General features: G+C 44.9%; 1 protein-coding gene across 6 annotated transcripts; it reads left to right on the forward strand.

Annotated features, from left to right (window-relative positions):
* The first annotated feature begins 1,686 nt into the window (after window positions 1–1,686).
* ercc8 (excision repair cross-complementation group 8) lies at window positions 1,687–24,619 on the forward strand. Of its 6 annotated transcripts, none has more exons than XR_010465639.1 (13): window positions 1,687–2,056; window positions 2,523–2,618; window positions 2,868–2,969; window positions 3,115–3,238; window positions 4,495–4,576; window positions 6,952–7,020; window positions 7,509–7,575; window positions 8,292–8,395; window positions 9,770–9,894; window positions 10,979–11,176; window positions 13,529–13,621; window positions 15,464–17,713; window positions 17,894–18,299. XR_010465639.1 is itself a non-coding variant. In XM_029678576.2 (12 exons), the coding sequence occupies exons 1-12, from the start codon at window positions 1,980–1,982 to the stop codon at window positions 22,082–22,084; spliced, it is 1,200 nt and encodes a 399-aa protein (XP_029534436.1). In that variant the 5' UTR covers window positions 1,687–1,979; the 3' UTR covers window positions 22,085–24,619. The 6 variants fall into 6 exon arrangements, 2 of the variants coding, with proteins under 2 accessions (XP_029534436.1, XP_064882851.1); XR_010465640.1 differs by lacking the exon at window positions 1,687–2,056 and adding an exon at window positions 2,302–2,402; XR_003865215.2 differs by lacking the exons at window positions 15,464–17,713; window positions 17,894–18,299 and adding an exon at window positions 22,022–24,619 and having other exon boundaries at window positions 10,979–11,214.
* The last annotated feature ends 118 nt before the right edge of the window (window positions 24,620–24,737 follow it).

Below are 24,737 nucleotides of genomic sequence, written 5' to 3' on the forward strand. Positions count from 1 at the left end.
GGGCACTGATGTTGGGCGATTAGGTGTTCAATGGGGTTGAGGTCATGGCTCTGTGCAAGCCAGTCAAGTTTTTCCACACCGATCGACAAACCATTTCTGTATGGACCTCGCTTTGTGCAAGGGAGGCATTGTCATTCTGAAACAGGGCCTTCCCCAAACTGTTGCCACAAAGCTGGAAGCACAGATTCGTCTAGAATGTATTTGTATGTTGTATTGTTAAGCTTTCCCTTCACTGGAACTAAGGGGCCTGAACCATGAAAAACAGCCCCAGACCATTATTCCTCCTTCACCAAACTTTACAGTTGGCACTATACATACTGGCAGGTAGTTCCACTCCAGCCGACGCTTGGCATCGCGCATGGTGATCTCAGGCTTGTGTGCGGCTGCTTGGCCATGGAAACCCATTTCACAAAGCTCCCGACTAACAGTTCTTGTGCCTAACGTTGATTCCAGAGGTAGTTTGGAACTCGGTAGTGAGTGTTGCAACCGAGGACAGACTATCTTCTCACGCTATGTGCTTCAGCATTCGCCGGTCCCGTTCTGTAAGCTTGTGTGGCCTACCACTTCGCAGCTGAGCTGTTGTTGCTCCTAGACGTTTCCACTTCACAATAACAGTACTGACAGTTGACTGGGCAGCTCTAACATGGCAGAAATTTGACAAATTGACTTGTTGGAAAGGTGGCATCCTATGACGGTACCACATTGTAAGTCACTGTGTTATTTAGTACGGGCTATTCTACCTCCATTGTTGTGTAACAGTATAACTTTAGACCGTCCCCTCGCCCATACCCGGGCGCAAACCAGGGACCCTCTGCACACATCAACAACAGTCACCCACGAAGCATCGTTACCCATCGCTCCACAAAAGCCGTGGCACCACCGCTAACTAGCTAGCTGTTTCACATCCGCTACATTTGTCTATGGAGATTGCATGGCGGTGTCCTTGATTTTATACATCTGTCAGCAATGGGTGTGGCTGAAATAGCAGAATCCACTAATTTGAAGGGGTGTCCACATAATTTTGAGAATGTAGTGTATATTATATCAAAACAGGTTCATACACTCCATCTAGTGGTCATATCTTACAAAGCAAAAAGTGACAGCCAAGATCTCAACAACATTGTAACAAACAGACAATGTGATCATCTTGATTTAAAGCATCATTATGTAGGACGTTTGGTCACAGTTTTAGCTATATTTCTGAATATTGAAATTAATATTAACGAGCTACTGTTACAGTTTGCACACATTTACTTTAACGTTAGCTAGGTAGCGAAAATGCATAACTTCTCGTTACAGTAATAAAATAGAACAGTTATAGAAGATAACTGAGTAGCTACTAGACTAGTTAGAAGTAACGTTATCTATGTTTGACAAAACAGAGGCGTTCGTCTAGGTCAAAGTTTATACAGTGGATGGGGTAATGTTAACGTTAGCCACTTAAGTATTTTCCTCTGGCTGCCAGTAGTATTTATTTCCTAAATGGTCGGTGCCCACAATATATGATATATGCAGCTATCGTTCTCGTATACTTCACCATACAACCAGTCCCATCAACGCATATTCAATTGGATTTGTTGTTTACGCAATCTAAAAACAGATAACAGTAAGATATGTTTTGATTGGATGACTGAATCAGAGTAACCAATGAGTGCACTTGTTATACCAGAGCGGTGTTCAAACATCCTGACGTAACAACATGGCCACCCACACGTCCCTTGTTGACTGGGAGCCTGCTTGCTAAATGATGTTAAATAAGACAGTGGCATAAAATGATTCGATCGGGATTTTATCAATCCCAGATCACAAATATGTATTGTACACACAAAGCGTTTGAAAAACGAGTTCAGTAGCGAACGATATTGAACGTGTAGATGGGTAACCAACCCTCGAGCTAGCTATGCTAGCTGGGCACAAACATAAACATTCCTTTAAGGCTAGCTAGCTTCGAAATTGAAAGATTCATTTATTGTGGGAAGATGTTGGGTTTTCTAACAGCAAGACAGGCTGGACTTGACGACCCACTTCGTCTGAGACGGGCAGAGTCAACACGGAGGTGAGGGGAAGTTGGCCATATCATTCCTGGGAACGCTAACGTTCCTGTTACCAGTGTTTTGTCGGTATCACTAGCTGTCACAGTCAAAAATGGTCTATATCGTAAAAATTTATGAAAACAACTATTTGCTTTGGGATCTTAATTTAAAGAGTGGCATAAGGTCAACAGTGTGTCTAGGTTTAAAATAACATTTTATGAAGATATATTGTAGACATAGGCGGGGTTTATGACGGTTGTGGTAATTAATTAGGCTTCCATGTTGGTGTGTGGGTGTTATGACGCATTCAAAACAACCGGGAACTCGGAAGTCTCCGACTTCAGTGCGTTCATCACAACTAGGAATTCGGTAAAAGTATTTTGAACGACCATCCAACTCGGAATTTCATTTTGGGAACTCGGGCAGCTCCTACTTTCCGACCTGAAGATCACTGACGTCATGACTCTGTCTTCTTTGTTTTCTCTTAAGGGTCCTCAATTTAGAGCTGAATCATGACAGAGATGTGGATCGAATCCATAGCAACGGCGTAAACACCATAGACATTGAAGTCATTGAGGGCAGATAGTAAGTATCATTAGTAGTAGGTCTGACAATATGTCAATTGAGGTCATAATTTGTTATGATCACCATATAGCCTAGGCCTATAACATGTAACCTAATGCATAGTTCCGTCATCACCTGATTTCAACATAACGTGACACATAAGCAACCTATAATTCAACATAGACATGTGTTGCCTGTATACCACTTTTTTAGAATCCTTCTGGTGCTATCTCATTGGGAGATAACCCTCTCCTCTTGTCTGTTCTATAGCATGCTATCTGGAGGGGCAGATGGGGTGATTGTGGTGTATGACCTGGAGAACAACAGCAGGAAACCCCAATACACCTGTAAAGCAGTCTGCACTGTAGGCAGGTGTGTGGCTCACATACCTGATGGCATCCACTAGATGGCAGCATCACTGATAGTGTACTTAACTGTGTGTGTGTGTGTGTGTGTGTGTGTGTGTGTGTGAGAGAGAGAGGCTCTGGTGGTCACTGTTAGTCTGTTTGTGTTGCAGGTCCAGTCGGTATGTCCACAGGTTCAGTGTAGAGACAGTGCAGTGGTACCCACATGACACAGGCATGTTTGTCTCCAGCTCTTTTGACAAAACCATGAAGGTCTGGGACACTGAGACACTAAAGGTACACCTTAAATACTCGTTTTAACTCGGTCTCTCTCTCGCACTATTTTATGGCCATATGGTGCTCTCTGTGATGAGCTAGAATCACGCTGTGCCATGGTTACCTCAGAGGCGGCTTGGGGACAGCAAAACTTGTTTGCAGAGGGATTTGCATTGTAACTGTCACTCTACTCTCGTCCTCCAGCTTCCTAGTCCCCTGCTCTGTTCTCCTCCACTCCCCTCCATTCCTCTCTTACTCCAGCTTCCTAGTCCCCTGCTCTGTTCTCCTCCACTCCCCTCCATTCCTCTCCTCCTCCAGCTTCCTAGTCCCCTGCTCTGTTCTCCTCCACTCCCCTCCATTCCTCTCTTACTCCAGCTTCCTAGTCCCCTGCTCTGTTCTCCTCCATTCCTCTCCTCCTCCAGCGTCCTAGTCCCCTGCTCTGTTCTCCCACACTGCCATGTCCTGCTCTGTTCCCCTCCACTCCCCTCCATTCCTCTCCTCCAGCTTCCTAGTCCCCTGCTCTGTTCTCCCACACTGCCATGTCCTGCTCTGTTCCCCTCCACTCCCCTCCATTCCTCTCCTCCAGCTTCCTAGTCCCCTGCTCTGTTCTCCCACACTGCCATGTCCTGCTCTGTTCTCCTCCACTCCCCTCCATACCTCTCCTCCTCCAGCGTCCTAGTCCCCTGCTCTGTTCTCCCACACTGCCATGTCCTGCTCTGTTCCCCTCCACTCCCCTCCATTCCTCTCTTCCAGCTTCCTAGTCCCCTGCTCTGTTCTCCTCCACTCCCCTCCATACCTCTCCTCCTCCAGCTTCCTAGTCCCCTGCTCTGTTCTCCTCCACTCCCCTCCATTCCTCTCCTCCTCCAGCTTCCTAGTCCCCTGCTCTGTTCTCCTCCTCTCCCCTCCATTCCTCTCCTCCTCCAGCTTCCTAGTCCCCTGCTCTGTTCTCCTCCTCTCCCCTCCATTCCTCTCCTCCTCCAGCTTCCTATTCCCCTGCTCTGTTCTCCTCCACTCCCCTCCATTCCGCTCCCAGTCTCACAGCCGCATCCCTCATTTCTGTCTCCTGGTCCCATTGTGTCAGTCAGTCACGACAGTGTTCTTTCCTATCGTGCTGGCCGGCTGACCGACTGACTGAACAGTGGTTTTCTATACATGTTTGATCTTCCCATGTAGTAGTGTTGTCTCTGTACAACACAGAGATATCAAGTTAATGTTCATGTTGAACTAAAGCTGATAAAGTTTAGAGTCTGAAGTTCCTTCTTCTTGTGTGTCTGTAGCCCGCTGAAGTGTTCCAGTTTGAAGGAAACGTCTACTGTCACCACATGTCCCCCATTGCCAGGAAACACAGCCTCATCGCAGGTGTGTGTGTGTGTAGCAAGCTCTGTCTCACATCAGAATTAGACGTTCATCTATGTTTCTTAAACATCACATTTCGAAGTTGTTTGTAAAAGTCACATTTTGAAGTGTTTTTAAGGTTAAGTTTTATGGTTAACCATTTTGAGTTAATGCCTAAGGTAAGGGTTAAGATCTGGGATAGGTTTAAAAAACAAAATCTCAAAAACAACTTTCTGTCGCTGGATTTGAGCATGCAACCTTTAGCACCAGAGGTAGATGCTTACGCCTATCCAGCATCCCTCATCCCTGTCCACAATTTACATTTACATTTACATTTAAGTCATTTAGCAGACGCTCTTATCCAGAGCGACTTACAAATTGGTGCGTTCACCTTATGACTTCCAGTGGGACTGCCACTTTACAATAGTGCATCTAAATCTTTTAAGGGGGGGGGGGGGGGGGATTACTTTATCCTATCCTGAGAGGTGGATGAACGCGTGAGGGAGTTTGCCCTTGTTTGGGTGTAGGGCCTGGATCAGAGCCTGTGAGGTAGCCTGAGGTGCCGTTCCCCTCACAGCTCCGTAGGCAAGCACCATGGTCTTGTAGCGGATGCGAGCTTCAACTGGAAGCCAGTGGAGAGAGCGGAGGAGCGGGGTGACGTGAGAGAACTTGGGAAGGTTGAACACCAGACGGGCTGCGGCGTTCTGGATGAGTTGTAGGGGTTTAATGGCACAGGCAGGGAGCCCAGCCAACAGCGAGTTGCAGTAATCCAGACGGGAGATGACAAGTGCCTGGATTAGGACCTGCGCCGCTTCCTGTGTGAGGCAGGGTCGTACTCTGCGGATGTTGTAGAGCATGAACCTACAGGAACGGGCCACCGTCTTGATGTTATTTTAGAACGACAGGGTGTTGTCCAGGATCACGCCAAGGTTCTTAGCGCTCTGGGAGGAGGACACAATGGAGTTGTCAACCGTGATGGCGAGATCATGGAACGGGCAGTCCTTCCCCGGGAGGAAGAGCAGCTCCGTCTTGCCGAGGTTCAGCTTGAGGTGATGATCCGTCATCCACACTGATATGTCTGCCAGACATGCAGAGATGCGATTCGCCACCTGGTCATCAGAAGGGGGAAAGGAGAAGATTAATTGTGTGTCGTCTGCATAGCAATGATAGGAGAGACCATGTGAGGTTATGACAGAGCCAAGTGACTTGGTGTATAGCGAGAATAGGAGAGGGCCTAGAACAGAGCCCTGGGGGACACCAGTGGTGAGAGCACATGGTGACAGATTGCCTTAGCAACACCTAAACCTACTTGAAGCCTAGTGGCCGGTTTCCACGTCATCTCCCGACGTCCTCAGACATGGATGGACGTCGAATTCTGGCTTTTATCACAGGTGACCTGGCTGTGGGTGAAATTGTACGTGTGTCATGCTCTTAAAATATGATTTACTGTCTATGTCTTATTGATATAATCTAAGAATGAACATATGAGGCCTCAGTGAATCAAACAAAATGAAAATTTTGATTGTGAAACAGCTGTGTGGTACAGGGTGTATGCCCCTAGCGGTGGCAGGGGTTGGAACTGACTCAGGAAGAGTTTAGAGAGAGACGTGCTGTTCTGGAGACATGACAGGAATCCAGGCTCTGCCCCCCTGCTGACAGAGCAGGACAGACTGGTTACACATACCTTCCCAATCACCCACACTGCTCTCACTCGCCCTGTTTTTTGTTTCTCTGAGATTCTTCCCAAATTCAAAACAAAATGCCATGAAGTCTTTCAATTACACATTTTACTAATAGCACAATCAACCTTTTTCTGGAAAGTTCTGGTGGTGCTAGAATGATCAGAATTTGTCAGGCGAACCAGAATTATAATTTTTATTTGTGTCTGGTTTCTAACAGATGGACTCAACCCGGGTTATTTTGTGTCCATCCCTGTCAGCTCTAGCTCCCAGTCAGCTCTAGCTCCCAGTCAGCTCTAGCTCCCAGTCAGCTCTAGCTCCCTGTCAGCTCTAACTCCCTGTCAGCTCTAGCTCCCTGTCAGCTCTAGCTCCCTGTCAGCTCTAGCTCCCTGTCAGCTCTAGCTCCCTGTCAGCTCTAGCTCCCTGTCAGCTCTAGCTCCCAGTCAGCTCTAGCTCCCTGTCAGCTCTAGCTCCCTGTCAGCTCTAGCTCCCTGTCAGCTCTAGCTCCCCTATGTGAATGATGTGTGTTATTAGCTCATGTTTATCCAAGAGTAGAACTGCTCTCTTATACATTCCTATCTTATCTGAGAGAACCAGGGCCTCCAGTTTCTCCTCTGTCACAAAGCATTAACACACACAGTGAAAGTAGAGATGTTTTTCTTTGTGATAGTCGTACTGTATGTAACCTTTCAAGTAATCCATTGATCTGTGTGTTCTCAGTGGGTACCAAAGACCAGAAAGTACAGCTCTGTGACCTGAAGTCTGGCTCACGCATCCAGGTTTTGCAGGGTGAGAGCCACACACACACACCCACCCACCCACCCCTATGTCTTACTATACTTGTGAAGACTTCAAAATCCTATTTTCCCTAAACCTAATTGAACCTTTATTTAACTAGCCAAGTCAGTTAAGAAACCAATTCTTATTTACAATGGCTCCCTACCCCAGCCAAACCCAGACGATACTGGGCCAATTGTGCGCCGCCCTATGGGACTCCCAATCATGGCCGGATGTGATACAGCCTGGATTTGAACCAGGGACTGTAGTGACGCCTCTTGCACTGAGATGCAGTGTCTCAGACCACTGTGCCACTCGGGAGCGTAAACCTAACCCCTAAGCCTAAAATAGCCTTTTTACAAGTGAGGCCTGGCAAAATGTCCTCACTTCTGAGTTTTATTTGGTTTACTTTTCTTGTGAGGACTTCTAGTACTCACAAGTATAGTAAAACGTGTCTACACTAACACACACTTCCACTGACTGTCCTTTCTATCCCTCAGGTCACAGAGGTGAGGTCCTATCTGTTCGATGGTCGCCAAGATATGAGCACATTTTAGCTACAGCCAGGTAGGCCGACCTACACCAAACCTGGAGAGATACAACTACCTTGAAGGGCCATTAGATAAATGTCCCTCCCTCATTTCACGCCCAAGTATCATAGAAATTCCAATCTAGCTAGTGAAAGGGATTCCACTTTCTATTACGATAACTAGACTGTATCAGTATGTCACCTGAACTCATTGGCACACAGAGACTGAACCAGCCTCTATTCCCTGGAAATAACAATGCAGCATATGGCAGGGAGAGAGTACTCCGCTGGTTTATGCCAAATTACATCTGCTAATTAAACCATTGGGATCAAATCACTGTCCCTTTGGGCTGGAAGTGATTTGAAAAACAACTGCGCAGCATTTCAACTGCTACTGATAACATGGGCAATTGGACAGTGAAGCACACTGTCTTTGAACATTTAGTATGGACTGAAATTCTTTTTTTTATATGGAGGACTGTTTTGAGGAAATTTGAGGCACTATTCTATAGCTGGATAATTTAAGGGATTGTGTTGTAGTGTTACGTTGTTGATGCCCAGTGACGTGAACCTTCATCTGAAAACCAATTAGGGGACGTTTATGTAAGGTTCATTTATATATCCCTATAAGGCCCCAGGGCACTGACACATGTCCCCTGAGGGATGGAAGGCTGTTGATTTTGGCTTCTCATGCGCTCTCTCTGTTGTTCTGTCTCTCTATCTCGATCTCTCGCTCTCTCTCTCTCTCTCTCAGTACTGACAGCAGGGTGTTGGTGTGGGATGTGCGTCGGGCCTCAGGGAGCCTGTTCTCTCTGGATCAACACAACGGGGACAAGTCCAAGGCCTCGTCAGAGGCAGGTAGGAACACACTGTCACACCCCCTCCCCTCCCTGACACCCCCCACCCCTGATAACGGGGTCCTGAGAAGATGTCTACATGATAGTGAAAGCATTGTGATAATGGGGTAAAGAGAAGATGTCTACATGATAGTGAAAGCATTGTGATAATGGGGTAAAGAGAAGATGTCTACATGATAGTGAAAGCATTGTGATAATGGGGTAAAGAGAAGATGTCTACATGATAGTGAAAGCATCGTGATAACGGGGTCAAGAGAAGATGTCTACATGATAGTGAAAGCATTGTGATAACGGGGTCAAGAGAAGATGTCTACATGATAGTGAAAGCATCGTGATAATGGGGTAAAGAGAAGATGTCTACATGATAGTGAAAGCATTGTGATAACGGGGTCAAGAGAAGATGTCTACATGATAGTGAAAGCATCGTGATAACGGGGTCCTGAGAAGATGTCTACATGATAGTGAAAGCATCGTGATAACGGGGTCAAGAGATGTCTACATGATAGTGAAAGCATCGTGATAACGGGGTCCTGAGAAGATGTCTACATGATAGTGAAAGCATCGTGATAATGGGGTCAAGAGAAGATGTCTACATGATAGTGAAAGCATCGTGATAACGGGGTCCTGAGAAGATGTCTACATGATAGTTAAAGCATCGTGATAACGGGGTCCTGAGAAGATGTCTACATGATAGTGAAAGCATTGTGATAATGGGGTAAAGAGAAGATGTCTACATGATAGTGAAAGCATCGTGATAACGGGGTCCTGAGAAGATGTCTACATGATAGTTAAAGCATCGTGATAACGGGGTCCTGAGAAGATGTCTACATGATAGTTAAAGCATCGTGATAACGGGGTCCTGAGAAGATGTCTACATGATAGTGAAAGCATTGTGATAATGGGGTAAAGAGAAGATGTCTACATGATAGTGAAAGCATCGTGATAACGGGGTAAAGAGAAGATGTCTACATGATAGTTAAAGCATCGTGATAACGGGGTCCTGAGAAGATGTCTACATGATAGTTAAAGCATCGTGATAACGGGGTCCTGAGAAGATGTCTACATGATAGTGAAAGCATCGTGATAACGGGGTCAAGAGAAGATGTCTACATGATAGTTAAAGCATCGTGATAACGGGGTCCTGAGAAGATGTCTACATGATAGTGAAAGCATCGTGATAACGGGGTCCTGAGAAGATGTCTACATGATAGTGAAAGCATCGTGATAACGGGGTCAAGAGAAGATGTCTACATGATAGTTAAAGCATTGTGATAATGGGGTCAAGAGAAGAGATAAAGGGTTGAGTGTCCTTTCCCCTTAAACAATAGCTATATTATCTCATTGGCATTTAATGACACGTGTGTGTGTTTGCCAGTGAACACAGCCCATAATGGAAGGGTAAATGGCCTCTGCTTCACGGTTGACGGCCTCTACCTTCTCACCACGGGAACAGACGACCGCATGAGGCTGTGGAACAGTGCCAATGGAAAAAACACACTGGTAGGTTCTGTCTGTGTGTGTGTGTGTGTAAGAGGGTTACAGCGAGCGAGAGAGAGAGATGCAAAGAGTGAGAGAGGGTCAAAAATGTGTCTGGCGGTGATCCAATGGATGAGGGTGAGGACTAGGCTCTACCCCGAGGCCCTGTCTGAGTGTGCATACTTGTGTGTATGCATATTTCCTGCCCATCCCTGGAGTCCTTGTCTGGAACACATAACATAGCGTGTGTGACTCTTCCAGGCCTTACCCTAAATGATCAGTAGCCATCCCTCTCTGTGACAGCGGCCTCCAGCACTAAGGGACATCATTGTGCCTCTAGCCCCATTAACTTCCATACATAAACTTCCCCTCACTAACTGGGTCTGCAGGTGAAGGCCTCAAGCCTTTACATAATGGTCCTGTGCTGCTTTGGGTTAGGAGAAACAGTTTGCCTGCTTGATGACTTGAAGACATATATCCCTTTTATACACTAAAATCCCACATGTTGGTATGTCTGAAGGGGGTAAGGAGTAAAAACATGGACAAATAAAAGCTAGCTAAAGACCAAGTCATGATTCCTGCATTTTCAGACCCTGTAACCAAAATACAGGAATGAATGGTGAATGGTTCTCTGCTTTTTTGCAGGTAAATTCATAAACATTCATAAACACTTCCATTGTTTAATATTGACCTAATTTGAACTGCACCCCCCACACCTTTAACAACACCCCCCACACCTCCCACTTATATTTATAAAAGGGGTATACCTGAAAATAAATGCTAAGGAAGGGGCTGTATGAAAGGGGGGTCATATAAACATTGCCTTATATTTTACAAGTAACATGCCACATCTTCTGCCTAAAATGAGTTATACAGTACATCTTTAAACAGTTCATCTCGACAAGTCCGAGGGAAGCCCACTTTAGCTGACGTGGTCCGTATCAGTACAACACATGTTGAGGTGTATATTTAACCGGGTTTCTGAATTTTTCCATGCTTATCACCACTCTACATAATATTCTGTAGCAGGTTGATAGTTGAAGTGCTGTTCTACTGTTAGCTTGGTCATCTGTCCAACTGACCCTCCCAACTCCTCTCTGTCTCTCAGGTGAATTATGGGAAGGTGAGTAACGATAGCCGTAAGGGGTTAAAGATCACGGTGTCTCGTAGCTGCAGCCCGGAGTTTGTGTTTGTACCTTGTGGCAGCTCAGTGGCGGTGTACACTCTACACACCGGGGAACTCGTAACCATGCTAAGGGGACACTACAACAACGTGGACTGCTGCCAGTTCCACCCCGACTACCAGGTGACTGACTGTGTCTCTGTCTGCCCGTCTGTCTGTAGGTGCGTCCATCCTTTATGGCTATAGACTAATAAGAAATTACAGTGTTATTAACATCATTATGTTTGTTCATTATCAATACCTTACGTATGTTCATGTAAATCAGCTCATGTGTCGTCATATTGTTCCTAAATTGAACCAAGGTTTCTGAGGGTCCTATTCATTAGTGCACACTGTAGCAAACCATAGCAAAATGTTTTGCAATGGAAAACCCGGTAGGTCCCGCCCTGTTTTGACCCATTTGCTTCTGTTTGGTTCCCAATGAATATGACCCTAGCAGACCAGAGGCCTTGAAGGCCTTCTGTACATCACAGAGAATCATAACAAATTCCTATTCTACCCAGATTACCAGCGTCCTGCACGTAGATAGCTGACGTATTGTCAGTTTGTTATGGTACAGTTGGCACAGATATGACAACCTGCCTTGGGAGGTACGGAACACTGTGGCCTTTCACTAATGTTAATCGAAGAAGATACTGAATTGAGACAGCATCCCCTCTTTTGCATTTTCCTGTTAATGGTTAAGGTTAGTATTTGTGACGAATGATTGGATCTTTACATCTGTGTAGCGCAGGACGAGATCTGTGAGTTGCAGTAGGGGGTGTATTTGAGGTAGGCCACAGTAGGTAATTTACCCTTGAATAGATGATATATTAAAGTCAACATCCTCATGTAAAGCTATTAGCCATGGCCTAGTCACAGGGGTATGAAAAACAAATGGGCCTTAATGATTATAAAGGTGAAGGCCAGAAATGAGTTTGTTCTCCTTTATGGAGAGTTTTGTTTACTTGTCAAAGTACTGCAATGGGAGGTTTGTTGAAGAACGGGGTAGTGCTATGTCATATAATCCGATAATCTACTTTTACGAAGGCGGGTCTTTCCTTTCTTCACTCCAACTGCTATACCACATAAAGGCTAATAAATTCCCTAATACATGATTATACAGTTTCCGTAGTATCTCATTGTAATGCATATCTTACTCATGCACATCGCCTTTCATATCACAGTAGTATTTGTGTTAGACATTAGTTCTGCTGTTAGAGTATATCCGTCTAATGTTCTACTTATTAAACCTGTACGAATGTGGCAGAGCAACTTTGAGTGTTTGTTTATTGGAAAGAACACATAGTTCTGGAATGTCTTTTTGCTTCTTGTCTTTTGAAGTAGGCTAATGCCACATTTGACATTTTAGTCATTTAGCAGACACGTTTATCCAGAGCGACTTACAGGAGTAATTAGGGTTGAGTGCCTTGCTCAAGGGCACATCGACCGATTTAATTTAATTTATTATAATATATATTTTTCTTCTTCTCCTAGTCGGCTTAGGGATTCGAGCCAGCGACCTTTCGGTTATTGGCCCAACACTCTTAACCGCTAGGCTACCTGCCACGCAAAAATACACCTCTTCAAATGATTGGCACGTTTGGACTTTATGAACTTGTATTGGTTGTTTTCCTGGATGATGATTGTCATTGTTTTGAGTCTAGTGTTTCATAAGGTAGACACTGCTGTAATAACTATGTACTTCATCCCACCATCAACACTGATACTTCCCCAACATGCTTCTTTCCACTTGACAAACTTAGCTATTTTAGGACCGAATGCTAACGTGTGTATATGGGACACAGAGATTAAACCAAATGGAAGTTGAGCTTATATTAAGTTCAAATAAGTGTTCATTCAGTATTGTTGTAGTTAAAAAACATTTTAAAAAATTGCAGATTAATCGGTATCGGCTTTTTTGGTCCTCCAACAATCGGTATCGGCGTTGAAAAAAATCATAATCGGTCGACCTCTAGTCTCAACATCAACAGTGAAGGGGCGACTCCAGGATGCTGGCCTTCTAATCGAAACCACAAATGCTGATGCTCCAGATACTCAACTAGTCTAAAGAAGGACATTTTTATTGTTTCTTTAATCAGCACAACAGTTTTCAGCTGTGCTAACATAATTGCAAAAGGGTTTTCTAATGATCAATTAGCCTTTTAAAATGATAGACTTGGATTAGCTAACACAACGTGCCATTGGAACACAGGAGTGATGGTTGCTGATAATGGGCTTCTGTACGCCTATGTAAATATTCCATAAACATTTTGCAGTTTCCAGCTACAATAGTCATTTACAACATTAACAATATCTACACTGTATTTCTGATCAATTTGATGTTATTATAATGGACAAAAAATGTGCCTTTCTTTCAAAATCAAAGACATTTCTAAGTGACCCCAAACTTTTGAACGGTAGTGTATATATAGATAAATATATGGCTCTGGTCAGAACGTAAAGAGCACAGAGTATTCTTCTGTGTGTTTCCAGGAGCTGTACAGCGGGGGTAAAGACTGTAACATCCTAGCCTGGGTTCCTGTTGTACGACCACCAGACGTGGAAGAAGAAGGGACAGCCGCCAAGGTAGGAGGCTGCATAGCAGGAACAATTTAAAGCACATTTGGGGGATAGTAATTATACGCAGGTCCCTGTTCTTGTTCTAAAATGCTGTCACATTACCAGACTAATAGACAGGCATCTAGCCCTTTTTATTTGATACCAGTACATTTACATTTTAGACATTTAGCAGACGCTCTTTTCCGGAGTGATCAATCAATCAAATGTATTTATAAAGCCCTTTTTACATCAGCCGATGTCACAAAGTGCTATACAGAAACCCAGCCTAAAACCCCAATCCGCAAGGAATGCTGATGTAGAAGCACAGTGGCTAGGAAAATCTCCCTAGAATGGCAGGAACCTAGAAAGAAACCTAGAGAGGAACCAGGCTCTGAGGGGTGGCCAGTTCTCTTCTGGCTGTGCCGGGTGGAGATTATAACAGTACATGGCCAAGATGTTCCAACGCTCATAGATAATCAGCAGGGTCAGATAATAATTACAGTGGTTGTAGAGGGTGCAACAGGTCAGCAGCTCAGGAGTAAATGTCAGTTGGCTTTTCTTAGCCAATCATTCAGAGTTAGAGACAGCAGGTGCGGTAGAGAGCGAGAGTCGAAAACAGCAGCTCCGGGACAAGGTAGCACGTCCAGTGAATAGGTCAGGGTTCCATAGCCGCAGGCAGAACAGTTGAAACTGGAGCAGCAGCAAGACCAGGTGGACTGGGGACAGCAAGGGGTCATCAGGCCAGGTATTCCTGAGGCAAGGTCCTAGGGCTCAGGTCCTCAGAGAGAAGAGAGAGAGAATTAAAGGGAACATACTTAAATTCACACAGGACACCGGATAAGACAGGAGAAATACTCCAGATATAACAGAATGACCCTAGCCCCCCGACACAAACTATTGCAGCATAAATACTGGAGGCTGAGACAGGAGGGGTCAGGAGACGCTGTGGCCCCGTCTGGCTATACCCCCGATCAGGGCCAACCAGGCAGGATATAACCCCATCCATTTTGCCAAAGCACAGCCCGCACACCACTAGAGTATTGCCCATGAAGATCTCCCCCATGGCACGAATCCGAGGGGGGCGCCAACCCAGACAGGAAGATCACATCAGAGACTCAACCCGCTCAAGTGGAAGGAGGTTTTCTCCTAGGGACGGCTTGGAAGAGCACCAGTAAGCCAGTGACTCAGCCCCCATAATAGGGTTAGAGGCAGAGAATCCCAGTGGAGAGAGGGGAACCGGCCAGGCAGAGACAGATGGTTCGTCGCTCCATTGCCTTTCCATTCACCTTCACACCACTGGGCCAGACCACTCAATCATAGGACCTACTGAAGAGATAGATCTCTTCAATAAAGACTTAAAGGTCGAGTCCGAGTCTGCGTTTCTCACATGGGTAGGCAGACCATTCCATTAAAATGGAGCTCTATAGGAGAAAGCCTTGCCTCCAGCTGTTTGCTTAAACATTCTAGGGACAATAAGGAGGCCTGCATCTTGTGACCGTAGCGTACGTGTAGGTATGGTAGGACCAAATCGGAAATGTACAGTGGGGCAAAAAAGTATTTAGTCAGCCACCAATCGTGCAAGTTCTCCCACTTAAAAAGATGAGAGAGGCCTGTAATTTTCATCATAGGTACACTTCAACTATGACAGACAAAATGAGAAAAAAAATCCAGATAATCACATTGTAGGATTTTTAATGAATTTATTTGCAAGTTATGGTGGAAAATAAACTTTTGTTATTGACCAAATACTTATCTCAATACTTTGTTATAGACCCTTTGTTGGCAATGACAGAGGTCAAACGTTTTCTGTAAGTCTTCACAAGGTTTTCACACACTGTTGCTGCTATTTTTTCCCATTCCTCCATGCAGATCTCCTCTAGAGCAGTGATGTTTTGGGGCTGTTGCTGGGCAACACGGACCAAATATTTTCTATGGGGTTGAGATCTGGAGACTGGCTAGGCCACTCCAGGACCTTGAAATGCTTCTTACGAAGCCACTCCTTCGTTGCCCGGGCGGTGTGTTTGGGATCATTGTCATGCTGAAAGACCCAGCCACGTTTCATCTTCAATGCCCTTGCTGATGGAAGGAGGTTTTCACTCAAAATCTCACGATACATGGCCCCATTCATTCTTTCCTTTACACCAGTGGTCACCAAACTCCGGCCCGCGGGCCGGATACGGCCCGTCAGCACATTTGGCCCGGCCCTCTGAACAATACCAGAGATGCTATCGAATTTTTTTCCTATTTGGCCTCCAGAAAAAAAATCCTAGGCCCGGCCCTGTCAAAGAGAGAACAGAATAATGGCGAAAAGGTTAGGTAAGAGAAAAATTGATTCAGAATGCAGGGTATTTAACCTGCAGTGGACAAACAATTTTTTTTGTTCAATGCAAAGAAAAGGCTGTTTGTCTCATCTGTCAAGAGACGGTGGCGGTATTCAAAGAATACAATCTTCGCCGACACTATGAATCCCGTCACAAAGACAAGTACGATAGCTTGCAAGGCCAAATACGAGCAGACAAACTCTCAAAGCTAAAAAGTGGACTACTATCTCAGCAGAATACATTTGTACGCCAAGCTCAGCTGAACCAGGCATCCGTTCGGGCCAGCTTTCGGGTTGCTAAACTGATAGCAAGAAGCGGTAAGCCTTTCACTGACGGAGAGTTTGTTAAGAAATGTATGGATGCTGTCGCGGAGGAGGTGTGTCCCGAGAAGAAAGATGCATTTAATGCCGTAAGTCTGTCGGCGAGTACAATCACCAGACGCGTTGAAGAAATCGGGAGTAATGTATATGCCCAGCTGCAGCAGAAGACGAAAGAATTTGACTTTTTTCATTAGCACTGGATGAGAGCACGGACGTGCAAGACACAGCGCAACTGCTCATTTTTATTCGTGGAGTTAGCGCAAACTTTGAGATATGCGAGGAGCTGGCAGCCCCCAAAGTCTCAAAGGGACTACAACGGAGAGGATATTTTTGACAAAGTGTGCCAAACCATGGAGAAGTTGGACCTGGACTGGTCAAAGCTAGCTAGCATCACGACTGACGGGGCTCCTAGCATGGTGGGCGAAACTCGCGGTCTAATAGGACGCATGAACCGGGAGTTGGAAAAAAGGGGTCTCACCGCCCCGCTACGAGTCCACTGCCTAATTCACCAGCAAGCACTGTGCTGCAAAGTGTTGAAGTGGGATTCTGTAATGAAGGTTGTGGTGTCGTGCATAAACTTCATCAGAGCAAAGGGACTTAAACACAGGCAGTTCCAAGAATTCCTGTCTGAACTGGAGTCTACGCACGGAGATGTGCTGTACTACACAGAGGTCCGATGGCTGAGCCGGGGCAGAGTTTTGAGGCGTTTTTACGAGCTGCTACCCGAAATTAACGCATTTCTTCATTTAAAAGACAAAACGGTCCCAGAGCTGATCGACCCAGAATGGAAATGGCACCTCGCATTTTTAACAGACGTGACAGAAATACTTAACAGCCTTAACTTGCAGCTACAAGGCGAGGGGAAACTCATTTGCGACATGTATTCACACATAAAAGCATTTGAGGTGAAATTAGCGCTGCTTTTGGAACAAGTGAAAAGCGCAACTTCGTCCATCTTCCTGCTACCCAAAACCTGTCGACAGAGAACCCAGCGGTCCCGTTCCCAGCTGAAAAGTGCGTGGAAGCACTGGAAATGCTGAAGGCGGAGTTCGGTGTGCGATTCAGTGAACTACATGTTCATGCAAAAGAAATCCGTCTTTTTCAGAACCCCTTTGTTGCCGACATTGATGAAGCCAAGCCTTCATATCAGTTTGAGTTGGCTGAGTTACAGAACTGTGATGTTCTGAAAGACGCATTCAAGCCCAACAGTCTCATTGACTTCTATGCCGCCCTCCCAAACGACACATATCCAAACATCAAAAAACACGCAATGAAAATGTCCACAGTTTTTGGCAGCACGTATATCTGCGAGAAAACCTTTTCTCGCATGAAACTGCTGAAAACCCCGATCAGATCAAGATTGACAGATGAACATTTGCATCAGTGCTTGAGACTGGCTGTAACTAGAATGGAACCTGATATTCAACTTCTCACCAGCCAGATGCAGGCCCACAGTTCACACTGATGAACATACATAGGTAAGCTCACTTTTCTGACTTGAATGAGTCATTCTGAGCATAAACAAATATAATCATAATAAAATCTACTGGGATAAAATCCATCTTTACAACCATACTGGTAGTGAAATGTATTGTGCTGTTTAGGTGCTGTATCACTTAGTTCAGTTTCTCAACCTGCTTCTTTTGTGGTTTTCACAGGGAAGTTGATGAGAGAGAGCTGCAAACAGCGGTGTCTACAAGCCTACTGGAACCTACAAAAGGATTATAAGGAAGGAACACAAGAACTTTAAGAGACTGCTCATATGTGTCAGAGAGATTCTGCTCTGACAACTGAGCTGAACTTTTATCTGTTAAGATTGTGCATGGCACGACAGAAAGTTAATGTTCCATGGCTTTTTTTTCTATGAAGAACCCAGAGAGAGTTATTTAGTTATTATTTATTTCCTGTTTTTTCTATGAAGAACCCAGAGAGGGTTATTTAGTTATTATTTATTTCATTAATAGTGTTATTATTTGTTTCCTGACTTTTTTTCTGTAAAGAACCTGGAAAGGGTTATTTGGTTATGTGTGGCTTTCTGGAAAACAATAAATTTTTTAAGCTCCACCTACGATCGTCACACTTTTTCTGTTACAAACTGACACCGGCCCCCCATCAGAGAAGGGAAAAGTTATGTGGCCCTCACAGGAAAAAGTTTGGGGACCCCTGCTTTACACGGATCAGTCGTCCTGGTCTCTTTGCAGAAAAACAGCCCCAAAGCCCCAAAACAGCCCCAAAGCATGATGAAACTCAGCATTCTTTGTCCTCCAAACACGACAAGTTGATTTTTTACCAAAACGTTTTATTTTGGTTTCATCTGACCATATGACATTCTCCCAATCTTCTTCTGGATCATCCAAATGCTCTCTAGCAAACTTCAGACAGGCCTGGACATGTACTGGCTTAAGCAGGGGCACACGTCTGGCACTGCAGGATTTGAGTCCCTGCCGGCGTAGTGTGTTACTGATGGTAGGCTTTGTTACTTTGGTCCCAGCTCTCTGCAGGTCATTCACTAGGTCCCCCCGTGTGGTTCTGGGATTTTTGCTCACCGTTCTTGTGATCATTTTGACCCCATGGGGTGAGATCTTGCGTGGAGCCCCAGATCGAGGGAGATTATCAGTGGTCTTGTATGTCTTCCATTTACATTTAAGTCATTTAGCAGACGCTCTTATCCAGAGCGACTTACAAATTGGTGCATTCACCTTATGACATCCAGTGGAACAGTAGTGCATCTAAATCTTTTAAGGGGGGGTGAGAGGGATTACTTTATCCTATCCTAGGTATTCCTTAAAGAGGTGGGGTTTCAGGTGTCTCCGGAAGGTGGTGATTGACTCCGCTGTCCTGGCGTCGTGAGGGAGTTTGTTCCACCATTGGGGGGCCAGAGCAGCGAACAGTTTTGACTGGGCTGAGCGGGAACTGTACTTCCTCAGTGGTAGGGAGGCGAGCAGGCCAGAGGTGGATGAACGCAGTGCCCTTGTTTGGGTGTAGGGCCTGATCAGAGCCTGGAGGTACTGAGGTGCCGTTCCCCTCACAGCTCCGTAGGCAAGCACCATGGTCTTGTAGCGGATGTGAGCTTCAACTGGAAGCCAGTGGAGAGAGCGGAGGAGCGGGGTGACGTGAGAGAACTTGGGAAGGTTGAACACCAGACGGGCTGCGGCGTTCTGGATGAGTTGTAGGGGTTTAATGGCACAGGCAGGGAGCCCAGCCAACAGCGAGTTGCAGTAATCCAGACGGGAGATGACAAGTGCCTGGATTAGGACCTGCGCCGCTTCCTGTGTGAGGCAGGGTCGTACTCTGCGGATGTTGTAGAGCATGAACCTACAGGAACGGGCCACCGCCTTGATGTTAGTTGAGAACGACAGGGTGTTGTCCAGGATCACGCCAAGGTTCTTAGCGCTCTGGGAGGAGGACACAATGGAGTTGTCAACCGTGATGGCGAGATCATGGAACGGGCAGTCCTTCCCCGGGAGGAAGAGCAGCTCCGTCTTGCCGAGGTTCAGCTTGAGGTGGTGATCCGTCATCCACACTGATATGTCTGCCAGACATGCAGAGATGCGATTCGCCACCTGGTCATCAGAAGGGGGAAAGGAGAAGATTAATTGTGTGTCGTCTGCATAGCAATGATAGGAGAGACCATGTGAGGTTATGACAGAGCCAAGTGACTTGGTGTATAGCGAGAATAGGAGAGGGCCTAGAACAGAGCCCTGGGGGACACCAGTGGTGAGAGCACGTGGTGTGGAGACGGATTCTCGCCACGCCACCTGGTAGGAGCGACCTGTCAGGTAGGACGCAATCCAAGCGTGGGCCGCGCCGGAGATGCCTAACTCGGAGAGGGTGGAGAGAAGGATCTGATGGTTCACAGTATCGAAGGCAGCCGATAGGTCTATAAGGATGAGAGCAGAGGAGAGAGAGTTAGCTTCCATTTCCTAATAATTGCTCCCACAGTTGATTTCTTCAAACCAAGCTGCTTACCTATTGCAGATTCAGTCTTCCCAGCCTGGTGCAGGTCTACAACGTTGTTTCTGGTGTCCTTTGACAGCTCTTTGGTCTTGGCCATAGTGGAGTTTGGAATGTGACTGTTTGAGGTTGTGGACAGGTGTCTTTTATACTGATAACAAGTTCAAACAGGTGCCATTAATACAGGTAACAAGTGGAGGACAGAGGAGCCTCTTAAAGAAGAAGTTACAGGTCTTTGGGAGCCAGAAATCTTGCTTGTTTGTAGGTGACCAAATACTTATTTTCCACCATAATCTTTTTTTCTAATTTTGTCTGTCATAGTTGAAGTGTACCTATGATGAAAATTACAGGCCTCTCTCATCTTTTTAAGTGGGAGAACTTGCACAATTGGTGGCTGACTCTTTTTTTTGCTCCACTGTAGATAGGAGCAAGCCCATGTAATGCTTTGTAGGTTAGCAGTAAAACCTTGAAATCAGCCCTAGCCTTAACAGGAAGCCAGTGTAGAGAGGCTAGCACTGGAGTAATATGATCACAGTTTTTGGTTCCAGTCAAGATTCTAGCAGCCGTGTTTAGCACTAACTGAAGTTTATTTAGTGCTTTATCCGGATAGTCAGAAAGTACAGCATTGCGGTTGTCTAATCTAGAAGTGACAAAAGCATGGATTAATGTTTCTGCATAATTTTTGGACAGAAAGTTTCTGATTTTTACAATGTTACATAGATGGGAAAAAGCTGTCCTTGAAACAGTCTTGATATGTACGTCAAAAGAGAGATCAGGGTCCAGAGTAACACAGAGGTCCTTCAGTTTTATTTGAGACGACTATACAACCATCAAGATTAATTGTCAGATCCAACAGAATATCTCTGTTTCTTGGGACCTAGAACAAGCATCTCTGTTTTGTCCAAGTTTAAAAGTAAAACATTTGCCACCATCCACTTCCTAATGTCTGAAACACAGACTTCCAGGGAGTGCAATTTTGGGGCTTCACCATGTTTCATCAAAATGTACAGCTGTGTATCGTCCGCATAGCAGTGAAAGTTAACATTATGTTTCTGAATGACATCACCAAGAGGTAAAATATATAGTGAAAAGAATAGTGGTCCTAAAACAGAACCTTGAGGAACACCGAAATTTACAGTTGATTTGTCAAAGGACAAACCATCCACAGAGACAAACTAATATATTTCCGACAGATAATATCTAAACCAGATCATAACTTGTCCGTGTAGACCAATTTGGGTTTCCAATCTCTCCAAAAGAATGTGGTGATAGATGGTATCAAAAGCAGCACTAAGGTCTAGGAGCCCGAGGACAGATACAGAGCCTTTGTCTGCCATTAAAAGGTAATTTACCACCTTCACGATTGCAGTCTCGGTGCGATGATGGGGTCCAAAACCTGACTGAAGCATTTCGTATACATTGTCAGTTTTTAGGAAGGCAGTGAGTTGCTGCGTAACAGCTTTTTCTACAATTTTTTAGAGGAATGGCAGACAGACTTCACTTTTGTGCACACAGAAATGAGATCATAGGGGTTGTGGCTTGTGCTGCACCTTGCTAGGGTAACTCGGTACACACACAGTCAGGCTGGCTCAGCTTGGCTACATTCCCCAGGTGCTGATGAAATTATGTCTATAGGCATCTTCAGCCAGCTCCAAAAGCAGCTTCACCAGTTCTATTTAGTTTGGGAAACGGAATAATAATTGCTTGCTTGCACTTGGGAAATGTTTTTAATGCTTTCCTGATTTACTCAATCGCTTTAACTCAAAACAACATGACAGCGAGAGAGTAGAGTGAGTTGAGAGTATTTTACTGAATGTATTTCTCCATCCCAGGGTGGGAGCCAGGCTACGGTGAATCCTGCTTTTGAAGACGCATGGAGCAGTGATGAGGACTGATGCATAAGCACAACTGTACAGCCCTACTCCATCGGACATAGCTTTAGGAATCTCATCATGGTGCTAGCTTTAGGAATCTCATCATGGTGCTAGCTTTAGGAATCTCATCACGGTGCTAGCTTTAGGAATCTCATCATGGTGCTAGCTTCAGGAATCTCATGTTGCATCTGAAGACTTTTAAAAAAAACTACAAATGCAGTTTAACATCTACTGTGGAGTTGGAGAATGAACCTTAATAGACTTTGAATCTCTGTGATATCTGATGTATATTTTATTTTATATACAAAATGGAAATCTACATTGAGTGTATGAAACATTAGGAACACCTTCCTAATATTCAGTTGCATCCCTTTTTGCTCTCAGAACAGCCTCAATTTGTCGGGGCACCTCTACAGGTGTCGAAAGCGTTTCACAGGGATGCTGGCTCATGTTGACTCCAACCCACAGTTGTGTTAATTTAGCTGGATGTCCTTTGGGTGTTGGACCATTCTTGATACACACGGGAAACTGTTAAGTGTGAAAACCCATCTGTGTTGCAGTTATTGACACACTCAAACCGGTGTGCCTGGCACCTACTACCAGCAGCATACTGTCGGCAGCATACCACCCTGCATCCCACTGCTGCCTTGCCTCTGAAGCTAAGCAGGGTTGGTCCTGGTCAGTCCCTGGATGGGAGATCAGATGCTGCTGGAAGTGGTGTGGGAGGGCCAGTAGGGGGCACTCTTCCATCTGGTCTATCTATCCCAATACCACAGGGGAGTGATTGGGGACATTGCCCTGTGTAGGGTGCTGTCTTTCGGATGGGACTTTAAATGGGTGTCCTGACTCTTTGTGGTCATTAAAAATCCTATGCACTTATCGTAAGAGTAGGGGTGTTAACCCTGTTGTTCTGACTAAATTCCCAACCTGGCCCCACCTAATCATCCCCCTCATTCCTAATTGGCAGATATCACTCCTCACCTCTCCAGCTGATGTGTGGTGCGCGTTCTGGCACAAAAATGGCCGCCGTGCATCACCCAGGTGGATTCTACACGTTGGTGGTAGATGAGTTGAGTTTCCCCATACTATGTGAAGAGCTTTGAGTAACTCTGTTTGTAGAAAAGCGCTATATAATTCCAATCAATTATTAATTACCATACCCCATTCAAAGGCACTTAAATCTTTTGTCTCCCCCATTCACCCTCTGAATGTTAAACATACACAACCCATGTCTCAATTGTCTCAAGGCTTAAAAATCCTTCTTTAACCTGTCTCCTTCCCTTCATCTACACTGATTGAAGTGGATTTAACAGGTGACATCCATAAGGGCTCTTAGCTTTCAGCTGAATTTACCTGGTCAGTCTATGACATGGAAAGAGCAGGTGTCCCTAATGTTTTGTACACTCAGTGTATGGTGTTGATGATTTGTGCATTAAAACCTATGGATGGGTATCTGCACTGTACATTGAGCTGTATAATGTATTGTAATAATTCTATTGTCTGCCTTTGACGCAACATGTACATTGTACTTTACATGGTGTTCAAATCAGCTTTCCATTATTCCAATGATGACCAGAGTAAAACCAGCTGAACTGGAGCCAAACCTTTCCTCATAGCGTCTTTGAACATGACGTTCAAGAGACCCACCTTTCCGTCATCAATTCACACAGAAATATTTGTTAGCCATGTCTCTCTGTCTCTCCCCTACATTTGCATGATTTATTCTGTTGTCATTGCTAAAACCAGCTCTGTATTGTTGTTGTTAGACGTGATACTGAAATCAGACTCACTTTCTCTCCTACTGGCAGCCTCATGTTTACATATGATTGGCTTGAAGGGCATTATTTCCCTATAACTCACGGCATATTTGCATGGTAGAATGTTCATGGTTCAATGGCCATAGTTCATTCTATTGCAAAAGTCGAATTGAAAACATTGATTTTGTTGTATTCCAAATGGCAAGCTAGGACGGATGATTTGGTTAGCTATAGTAAACTTGCTAGCTACTTCAGTGGATGTTGAACACATTTCTACCGGCAAATTAACACATTTCTAGCGACAAATATGTTAAAGTATAGCCATGGTATAATGGAGATAATCAACTCGGGGCTCTATGCGTTCTCTGGAAAATAACACAACTCTGTGGAAGGTCAGTTCCACTCTGCATGGAACACACCTTCCACGTCATCCATTATTTTCCATAGAACGCATAGCCTCTCTTTGATTACACCCTTACATACTTTTAACCTCTAGGAAACCCGACCTACAATTAATCCTATAAGTCCCGAGATTCCAGCAAAAATCAACTTTTCATTTATCTGACGTTAATTTATCTGTAGCCCTTATATTTAGCCTCACAATTAAGTGTTTTACAGTTTTCTTTTCAGGATAACCAGATCTACGGTTGTGTTCATGGGTTTTATTGACATGTCAATAAAAAATATTCCGCCAAAAACATTGAAATGAATTTAAAAATGAATTGATATGAATGCTGTAAGTACTGAAATTGTTTGCTCACTGAGAAATTAATATAAATATCCAACCAGTCAGTGACAACTGTGTGGAGTTTGACAGCAATTATGTAAGCTTATTACAGTATTATAAACACTATGTCCAAGGATTTGGTATGCTCTTCTATGTAGAACATTTGACACTTTTTTCCTCATGCATGTAT

Source organism: Oncorhynchus nerka, linkage group LG13, assembly GCF_034236695.1.
Source record: "Oncorhynchus nerka isolate Pitt River linkage group LG13, Oner_Uvic_2.0, whole genome shotgun sequence".
Classification (NCBI taxonomy): domain Eukaryota; kingdom Metazoa; phylum Chordata; class Actinopteri; order Salmoniformes; family Salmonidae; genus Oncorhynchus; species Oncorhynchus nerka.